The sequence below is a fragment of the Musca vetustissima genome, unplaced genomic scaffold, assembly GCF_032173495.1.
Source record: "Musca vetustissima isolate MV318-11 ecotype Yass unplaced genomic scaffold, APGP_CSIRO_Mvet_v1 utg4050, whole genome shotgun sequence".
Taxonomy (NCBI): Eukaryota; Metazoa; Arthropoda; class Insecta; order Diptera; family Muscidae; genus Musca; species Musca vetustissima.
In genome coordinates this window covers 95,598-105,867 of record NW_026874468.1, presented here as the reverse complement: position 1 = coordinate 105,867, position 10,270 = coordinate 95,598, and the positions used below count along the sequence as shown (strand labels likewise).

The 10,270-nt window shown below is 34.1% G+C and overlaps 3 protein-coding genes across 3 annotated transcripts; 1 reads left to right on the top strand and 2 right to left on the bottom strand.

The window, feature by feature from the left end:
- Positions 1–235: 235 nt before the first annotated feature.
- Positions 236–930, top strand: LOC133333921 (FAD-linked sulfhydryl oxidase ALR). Its single transcript, XM_061542238.1, has 3 exons — positions 236–401; positions 480–693; positions 768–930. Exons 1-3 carry the CDS (start codon positions 281–283, stop codon positions 928–930), a joined length of 498 nt encoding a protein of 165 aa, XP_061398222.1. The 5' UTR covers positions 236–280.
- A 2,586-nt stretch (positions 931–3,516) lies between these two features.
- Positions 3,517–3,918, bottom strand: LOC133333910 (cytochrome c oxidase subunit 6B2). Its single transcript, XM_061542227.1, has one exon. The coding sequence runs from the start codon at positions 3,916–3,918 to the stop codon at positions 3,655–3,657; it is 264 nt and encodes an 87-aa protein (XP_061398211.1). The 3' UTR covers positions 3,517–3,654.
- Positions 3,919–8,583: 4,665 nt separating this feature from the next.
- On the bottom strand, positions 8,584–9,860 carry LOC133333900 (serine/arginine-rich splicing factor 4). The gene has a single exon (XM_061542216.1). It carries the CDS (start codon positions 9,858–9,860, stop codon positions 8,598–8,600), a length of 1,263 nt encoding a protein of 420 aa, XP_061398200.1. The 3' UTR covers positions 8,584–8,597.
- Between the last annotated feature and the right edge of the window lie 410 nt (positions 9,861–10,270).

The window sequence follows — 10,270 nt, the reverse complement described above, 5'->3', positions numbered from 1 at the left end:
TGATATAGAATTTAATAAACTAATATATCGAGATATTCGAAAGACGTCCTTTTGTGAATGCCCACCTTGCAACTAAATCACAGCATGTGAACAACCCATATGCATAACGAAAACAAAACTTGGCAGCACTTGTCGCACTCTTTAAGACAGTTCTCAATTGTCAACATTGATCAGCTGTTCTGTTCAATTTCGGCCGCACTTCACTTGCATGAAACTACATTTAACACAAAAAATTTCCAGAAATTGCTAAATTAAAACGATAACAAATAACTGCTAAAAAATGGCCAGTTACGATGCCTATGGTACGCCAACTAAACCGGATAGCAATTGTCGGACATGTACCGATTTCAAATCATGGTCAAAACAACAGCGGAACATATTTCAAAAGGCAACTGATGTAAGCATTGTAATCCCTTTGGTAAACATTCCATAATTATTTTGTATAAAATTGTAGAATAAAGACGCATCCAAAGTAGGAGGAGATGGTAGCTCAAAGGATTCAAATATGCCACGTGAAGATTGTCCCTTAGATAAATCACGATTGGGTCAATCCACCTGGGGTTTGTTACACACCATGGCGGCATTCTATTCAGATAATCCCACCGATAATCAAAAGAAGGATGTGAAAACCTTCTTCGATGTCCTCTCCCGGCTATATCCCTGTGAATATTGTGCCCAAGATTTTCGTAAAGAGTAAGTATTCACAGATGATGCAATTGTTTAGCTTAATCACGAAATATAAAAATATCATTTGTATCTCCTTATAGCCTCAAAGAAAATCCCATTCAGGTGAATTCACAAAAGGAATTCTCATTGTGGTTGTGTGAATTCCACAATCGAGTTAACACGAAATTGGGTAAACCCATATTCGATTGCAGTAAGGTGAACGAAAGATGGAGGGATGGCTGGTTAGATGGTTCATGTGACTAATGAAAGGAGGAGTACCTAACTGAGGCACCACCATCATTAATGCAATTCCTATTGTTGTCTAATAACATCGGTTTACTTTAGTTACCTATCCGATTTAGAAATGTTTTGCCATGTATTTATTATAAGAATTTTATAAGAAAACTAAAAACATATTCTCATTTTTTTATTCTGTTTTGGAATATGTAGTTTCCTTATAACTTGTAATCATTCTATTGTTATGTATCCCTATGTTCGTTCCATTGGGAAAATACACACACATATATACTTGATATATTTCCAGTTTGTAAATATATATACTATTGTATAATTGTTACTATCAAATTTGATATGTTTTTACTTAAATATTAATAGATTTCGTTTAAATTGCTGACCCCTTTGTAATGCTAAAATATAGTTACTTTGGTTGGAAAATGTGCCTCCACCGACCTAAATACCTACAAACGGTCTAAAGCCTTTTCCCAAAATACTACAAATGAAGGCCAAATCGTTGAAAAACATGCCTGAGATCCTTAAAATAACGAAAATTAGGTAGGCTCCATTATATGATGACTATACCTGATAATCGAATGAACAAGCGAAAAAAAGAGTTAAATTCGTCCGGGCCGAACTTTGGATATCCATAGGTACTGACAGGAACTTGAAATGAAAAATCAAAACGGTGACCTATACCAATATTTCTACAAACCGATTTATATAAACCATAATGTAAACCAAATACAAATTTCAACAATTTTTAATGGAGATTTTTCTTAAAAACACCAGAGTGTTTACCGATATCCCCAAAAATAATGCAATTTACACAGCAAAAAAAAAAAATGCAATATTTATATTTCGGGAGGTTGGGTTGTTGTTGTGGCAGCCCTATTGCTTTTACACAACGGGCCGAGGTGACAGACGTTGGCCGAGTAAGACTCGGGTCGTTTCGGATTGTAGACCCCTCTGTCGTGGAAACGGGGATGTTGGGTGGAAACTGTTTGTTCAATATGAAAATTGTTATTGCAGAAAAAAATTGTATAAGCACGTCCCTGGAGGCTATTCCTAAAGCGGTATTATGTTGATAATATCGTGTAGGAATTGCCGAACATTTGTAGTTATCATTATATGAGGTGCTATGCCTAATGAGGACTGATACAGCTCCATTTCGAAACTAACAATATTGCATCACAATAACTTCCGAAAATTGGTAGGTATTATTATATGGGGGCTAGGCATTTAGGCCTAGGTTTTTATCTCGATATTTTCCGCATGCAGAATGATAAGAAGAACTCAAAGTACTAAATTACATCCAATTCGGGCATTGGGGTACTTTGGGGTACCCTTTTGTGGGGGCAACCCAAAAAATGGACCTATATTTATAATTTTTAGTGGAGAGATTTGGTAACCTGTAAGAACTCATAGTACTAAATAGCAGTGAATTCGGTCGAAAAATGCGATCAAAACCCCCAAAATACCGAAAAATGGTGGCACCCTTATATGGGGGCTATCCGAAAAATGGACCTATATTTATAATTTTTAATGGGGAGATTTGCTAAACAATAAGAACTCAAAGTACTAAATTGCAGTCAATTCGGTCGAAAAATGCGATAAAAACCCCCAAAATACCGAAGATTGAGAGTACCGTTATATGGGGGCTATCCGAAAAAATGTATTTATATTTATAATTTTTAGTGGGGAAATTTGTAACTCAATAAGAAATTCAAAGTACCAAATTTCAACGATTTTGGTTGAAAACGAGCTCAAGAACCCCAAAATACAAAAATACGGAGATTTAATACCCAATGCGAAAACGAAAGATCAAATTAGAGGTAATTTGATTTGAAAACGTGTCCAAGTAAGGTATTGCCGTGACTACCCCGTTCAAACCCTCCTAGGTGATCAAACTCTTCAAAATAACAAAATTTGGTAGATACCTTTAATAAGTGGATGTTGATAATTTTTGTTAAGAAGATGTTTCTATCCAGTGAGAAAAAACCAAAATATCAGCAAGTTTCATTGAAAATGTGACCAAAATATCGAAAATGTCGGGGCTATAAGAAAACGTGGACTGATATTGCAGATTTTAAATATTTGGAAATGTATAATTTCAACAGAAATGTATAATAATTGTTGATCAAACATACGTATATACTATATGGGGTATTGATGAATATTTCGAGGTATTGACAACGGAATTATACCCTCCACGTTATGGTGGAGTATAAACAAAATAGAGCACCGTCGCAGGACATGCGATTGGTTGAAATCGATTCAAATTTAAATATAGCTCCTACCATTCGATGATTTCGATTCCCAATACCAAAAGGTGAGTTTATCATCAACTTACATAAAATTATACAAACCATTGAAAGAGGATCATTCCAAGATACATATACTATCTGACTTCGAATTTTTGTATTGTGTTAGGGGCACATTTATTTTATTTATTGTGACTACTTAACTAACGTAGCCTCATTAAAATTTTTGCAACAAAGCATTATATTTTTTAAAAATTATAATGGCACACTACAAATTCAAATAATAATTATTTATCGTTTGTTTTTTTCATTGTTTTATTTTAAATTAGAATTTACAATTCATTTAAATTTGGATTGCATTAACAATAGACGACAGTTTACAAAGCTAGGTGTTTGTTTGTGTTGTTGAATGGTAGAAGTAGTGGCCTTCAGCTTCATCTTGTACTTCTTCTTCTGCACAGCAAATTAACCAATACTGAAGCTGCTGCATTTAGATTCTGCCGGGGAAAGTGCCAGCATCAATTTGATCGTTCCACTTTTCAATCCAGGCATTGGGGCACATGGAATTGAAGACCTTCTTGAAGTAATTGCAGGGTTCGTAGTTGGTACCACGCTTCTTTTGGCAGCGATGGAAATCCACATAGGATTGATAGCAGTAACGGGTCACGTTTTGGTTGGGGAAACGTGGATCAAAAGGAGCGGTTTCCAATTTAGTCATGTTTGTTGTTGTGTTGCCTTTTTTCGATGATGACATGGAGAAAATTTTAGGTTTTAAATTAATTCAAAATACTTTCTATTATAGAAAAATATACATATGGTGGGGGAGGATGGAGGAGCATGAAGAATGAGTAGCGAACGAATACATGGTAGATACGCATCAGCAGCAGCATCCAAATGAAGATTAGTTAATTTTTTTGAGACAAGCATTAGCATGGTTAGGCATGGTTTCATAATATGTAATGCAATAGAGTTAGTTTTTGTTAATCAAATAAGATAAGAGAAAATTTAAATACAAAGAAATGTTATTAAAACTATTGGATATTAGTTTGAATATTAATGTTAGTTCGGAAATGCAGAATCATTGCTTTTATAGGGTATGGTTTCTCTATACTGTTTTGTTCATATTAAGTTATTTTCGTGAGTTCTAATTTACGTTAGACAATTTTACTTGCGGCAATTCCGCCATTTGCAGCTGAAAGAAGTGAAGGTTTGTAATTCCCCTCAACTCTCTCAACGACAAACTACAGAGAATTGAGACAATTAAAATTGCCTATTGTAAAACAGAATTCCTGAATGAATTTGAGTATCTTACTAACTTATTTTTTATATTAACAAAAATATATATAAAAATATGAATGAAATACTTCAAGGGAGTTTGATAGTAACTCGATGGGAAAGCAACATAATGAGCTTTCCCATCGAAACCGGATACACATGAAAACTAGTGCACACAATGATTCTGCAGTCCTAATATATGAGTTTTGTATTGTATATTAAAAAACAGAGTAAGCATTTTTTTCTTTAAATTATATATTTATTTTTAAGTTTTTCACTTCTGTAGTCAAATTGTTTTGGAGTTGTTTTTTAATTACTGCACCAGCGATACGTACAAAATAGTTTTTTTTTTTTGTTAAAATATTTCATAGCCATAAGATAATAAAGCTATTATCTGAAATTACACAAATTATATTCAAAATAGTACTGTCGTTTTAGAACCCACTGTTGTTGCAGTGAAGGTATAAACAATATGTACCCAATGTACCCAAATTCCATTAAAGTTGTGCAATAATTAAGCAGAGATTACAAACTGCAAGTGGCCGAACTTTGAAAACCCTTCATCATATATATTTTCCCTATATTTGAAAATATAGGAAAAATACCAAAATGTGGACCTATACCGACCAAATTTGTTTCAGAAAATTTTGATATCATCCAAATCCATCGGTCCACTTCTTCTGGTACCACCCACACAGGTGCTAGGCCTAAATGCGGGTTATAGTTCATATATAGTTCATTATGGAACCTTACGTTCTAGTTTTTTATCTCGATATCCTTCGCAGGTGAAATGATTACAACAGAGTCTTAGAACAAATTAGAGAACTATTTTAATATAAAAAAGGGGATTATATGGGGGGCTGGATATTAATAATTTTTGGTGTGGAGATTTCTTACCAATATACTGAAAATTTGGAGGTACCGTTATATGGGTCTATCAGAAAAAGTGGACCTATATTCTTAATTTTTTGTGGAGACATTTAGTATCCAATAGGAACCACTGTACCAAATTTCATCAAATTTGGTTGAAAAACGCGCTCAAGAACCCCAAAATACCGAAAATTGGGGGTATCTTTATGTGGGGGCTATCCAAAAAAAATGGACCTATATTCATAATTTTTGATGGATAGATTTGGTACCTATTAGGAACTCAAAATACTAAATTACAGCCAATTCGGTGGAAAAATATGATCAAAACCACCAAAATACTGAAAATTAGGTGGTACCGTTATTTGGGGGCTACCAGAAAAAGTGGACCTATATTCATAACTTTTTGTGGAGAAATTTAGTACCCAATAGGAATTTCAGCGAATTCGGTTGAAAAAAGCGCTCAAGAACCCCAAAATACCGAAAATTTGAGGGTACCGTTATATGGGAGCTATGTCTAAACGTGTACCGAAATGTCCCATCTTCGAACTTGGCCTTCCTGCAGACAAACGACAAACCTGTGCAAAATTTCAGCAACCTATCTCAATTCCTTCAGATTACAACAGACGGACCGACGGACCTTGCTAGATCGTCTTAGAATTTTACCCTGATCAAGAATATATTTACTTTATAGGGTCGGAAATTAATATTTCGATGAGTTACAAACGGAATGACAAAAGTAATATATCCTCCATGCTATGGTGGAGGGTATAAAAATATAACAAAATTAATTTACAATGGGGCAACACACATTAGAACTTAAATTACAGTATGGCAACACGAATATTTTTTTCAACCATCATTTTCGAAAATTCAAATCCGCATGTCGCATTTTTTGCGTCTCCCTATTCATTCAGAACAAGGGGAGAATGTGAAAGCAAACAATTTTTTACATGCAAGACATCTTCTGAGCGTAACTTAGAATTCATCACCAAAAATGACTTAGGAAAAGAGAACAAATAGGAGTACATTTTCAACCATTTACGCTAACGTATGATTTTGGGAAGTTTTGAGCATCAATGGTGTAAATTGTGTTACAGATAAGTTGTTTTCGATTCTCTTTTATATTAATTTGTTTAGCCAACCTCTGGCCAAATTTTTGCTACATGATCGTATTTTTTTTTTTTAACATTTACTTGTTTTTTTAAACCGACGCAAAAATATACATTCAAATGTCCATAATTAACGATGTTATGAGCATGGAAATTTCGGAACTTCCCATATCTCGTGATGGATGTATGGATAATAATAATTAATCAAGCCAACTTAACAATTTGTAAATTCATTGAAACTCAATATTACACATTTTGTTTTGTATATAGTACACCGAATTCTGGATTTTAATTTCTGTCAATTATAACTAAAAAGGGCGTAATTTTAATAATATTTTTCAGGAACAACCACATGCGTTGAGTATTTAAGGAGTATTTTTTGTCAAAGGCCACCGCAGACATAAATATTTTGTTGTGAATTTTTTAAGAATATATTTTCAAAGACAATTTTTCCAAAACTTGAATTTTTAGTGAATAACTTTTCCGAACCACCATGACTTTGTAATGAATATTTTTTTTAATTAATATTTTTTTCGATGAATAATTTCAACATTACTCAAAATTACACCAAATATGCAATGTTGGCATTTGCAAAAGTGTATGGGTACTAATATGGTTGCAGCAGGTAAAATGTAAAAAATTAAGAGTAAATTTAGACCTAGAGGAACATGGTTAAATTATTATCAAGAAAATGTGTCGAATTCAAAAAAAAAAAAAAATTAGAAACATATAATAAAATTTTAATGTCTGATGATCACTCACAATTTCCATTACATTTTCATCGGGCTTAATCAAAATCTTAGTTGATGATTGATTCCAACAGCAGTTGAAGTTCACCAAACAAAAATAAAGTTTTTTTCATAACCATACCAAAAGACACATTTCTAGTACTTTTTTTCTTAAAGATGATTGTTGGTTTTATAGTCACTATTTTATGTTGGGGTTATAGGGCTTCCAGAATTTATATATGTATTGTAGATGATAGTAGATTTTGTTGTGGTTATGTTTACCAACATAAATTGGGGGTTAAATATTATTTTGTTGTGAATTTTTTAAGAATATATTTTCAAAGACCAATACTGGTGTTGATTAAAAATACAATTTTTCAAAAACTTGAATTTTTAGTAAATAATTTTTCCGAACCACCATGACTTTGTAATGAATATTTTTTTAATGAATATTTTTTTCGATGAATAATTTCAACACTACTCAAAATTACACTAAATATGCAATGTTGGCATTGGCAAAAGTGTATGGGTACTAATATGGTTTCACCTATAACAACTACAAACTGCAGCAGGTAAAATGTAATAAATTAAGAGTAAATTTAGACCTAGAGGAACATGGTTAAATTATTATCAAGAAAATGTATCGAATTCCAAAAAAAATTATATAAAATTATAAAAAAATTAGAAACATATAATACAATTTGAATGTCTAATGATCACTCACAATATCCATTATATTTTTCATAGGGCTTACACAAAATCTTAGTTGCACGCTTTTGATGATTGATTCCAACAGCAGTTGAAGTTCACCAAACAAAAACAAAGTTTTTTTCATAACCATAACAAAAGACACATTTCAAGTACTTTTTTTTTCTTAAAGATCATTGTTGGTTTTATAGTCACTATTTATTGTTGGGGTTATAGGGCTTCCAGAATTTATATAGGTATTGTAGTTGATAGTAGATTGTGTTGTGGTTATGTTTACCAACATAAATTGGGGGTTATTTTTTCTTCAATTATGCATGTATGTTCTATGTTTGTGTGTGGGTATCAGTGTGTGTGGATTTGCATTGTTTATAATAATTATATAATTTATATGGGTAATACATATTTTATGTATATATATAAATGTAACCTACAACTACTTATAACTATGCTTATGAGTATAGAAAAAAAATAATGGGAAGAATATTTCAAGATTCTCATTGGAAAAAAATAATAATTGGAAATAAAGAGAAAAAATAACAACGAATTATTCTCATTCGTTTGGAAAAAGAGTGTGTGTGGGGTTGTAAAAAACACAAAATATGAAAATAGAAATAAAAAAATTAATTGTAAGTAAATAAAAAAATTATATGCACAGTTCAATTAGTAATAGACAGACTCATGTTGTTTCAAGTTCATTTTTTGCTGTTCTTCTTCTACTTCTTTCTCCAAGATTTTTGTGTTGCTTATTTAATTAGTGGCCTGTTGCCTTGTTCCGATTCACAGGCGGTGTTTTTGTATTTATTCACTTCAGCCAAATATAAAGACCAAAAATCCTTTGGATCATTGCTGACTTCCGTTTGGGCCTTTGGCTTGGCCACCACTCCAGTTTTGAGAATCTTACCACCCTTACGGCGACCCACAATGGGTGGTGGTGGTGCACTTTTGCCTGTGGCTGTGGCCACCAAATATGGTGCCGTTGCAGGGCTAACCGAGGAGGCAGCCAGTATGGGTACTACAGGATTTACAATAGCCGGCGCCACAACAGCAGCCGCTGAGGTGGAGGGTTTATTGGTAACCGCCTGCTGCATTTGTTGTTGTTCTTGCATTTTCTTAAAGATCTCCAAAAATGAACCGTCATTGGCAAAGACCGGGTGTGAGGCCTCGGGCTTGGGTGGTGGATACACTTTACCCTCTTTGGCCAATGCTTGACGCAGCTTCTCCTCCATTTCACGATGTATGCGAGCCCGATCAATTGGCTCGTTTTCATCAAATCTGTAAATACCTTTATCCGAAGAATCATTTTCCTCCTTTTTCTGTTGTGGCAAGGGTAAATCGTCTAGATTTTGTGAGGGGGAGGAGGAGGAGTTCTCTTGGTCTCGGCTATTTTTAAAGGATTCTTGAGAATTGTCATACGATGCTTCATTTTCATGTATAGATTCTAAGTTGGTCTTGTGTGATTTTTTGTTATATTCATGATCCTTCTTGTCATCCCGATAATGTGAAGATCTAGAACGGGATCTGGAACGTGATTTGCTGTCACGCCGTTTATAATCTCCACCTGATCTTCTGTTATCATTGTCATAGTCATCACGATGCCGTTGTTGTTGCCGCCTGTAGTAGGCCGGTGACCTGGAACGTGATCTGGAGTAGGAGCGAGAGCGTGAGTCACGTCGATATCTTTTAGAATGTGAAGAATGCTGACTGCCACTGTCCAGGCGTCGTCTTGAGGAATGGCCACGACTACGAGAGCGGCTGCGGCTAACAGAGTAGCGGCTACTGCCACGACGATGGCTACCACCATGGCGGCTGCGACTTCGGCTACGACTTCGTGAGCGACTATAATCATCGCGATGGCGACTATAGGGAGATCTGCGATTTGAGCGACTTCGCCTATCGTCTCTACTACCACTACTGCGATGATAACCATAATGATCGTCGCTTCTCGACGACTCTATGTCGAAATCATCACGACGTATACGTTGTTGACCACCACTGCCACTGGACATGGTGAAGGTAGATGACGATGATGAGGATAGATTTGTGGGCTTTTACTTCGGCTGTCTGCTTTGTGTGTGTGTTTGGTTGTTTGTTTGTTCAGCACCAAGCCACCAATGTGAGCCAAGTACCTGCAAATCAAACCATCAACCTCATAATTAGAATTTTTTGTTTTTCATGAGAGTTTGCATTGCAGATTTTTTGTTTTTGTTATACCTATTATTCATTTTTTTTCATGCTATACAATTTCTCTTCAAAAAATGTTTTGTTTCGATTTTTTTTTTCATTAAATATTTTCTTGTTAATTTTGCCAGGTTACAAAAAACTATTTGAAATTTCTCTTTTTGGAATATAACAAGAAAATATTGAAACTTTTTGCAAAAAAAAAGTTGTTTTTTTTTTAGTTTAAAGACAAATATTT

What these genes read in the sequence shown, in the direction of transcription:
- LOC133333921 (XM_061542238.1), top strand. Translation starts at nt 281, where the DNA reads ATGGCCAGTTACGATGCCTATGGTACGCCAACTAAACCGGATAGCAAT. An exon ending in TCAAAAGGCAACTGATGTAA is followed by an intron (nt 402 to 479) that starts GCATTGTAATCC and finishes CCAAAGTAGGAG; the next exon opens with GAGATGGTAGCTCAAAGGAT. An exon ending in GCCCAAGATTTTCGTAAAGA is followed by an intron (nt 694 to 767) that starts GTAAGTATTCAC and finishes ATCTCCTTATAG; the next exon opens with CCTCAAAGAAAATCCCATTC.
- LOC133333910 (XM_061542227.1), bottom strand. Translation starts at nt 3,918, where the DNA reads ATGTCATCATCGAAAAAAGGCAACACAACAACAAACATGACTAAATTG.
- LOC133333900 (XM_061542216.1), bottom strand. Translation starts at nt 9,860, where the DNA reads ATGTCCAGTGGCAGTGGTGGTCAACAACGTATACGTCGTGATGATTTC.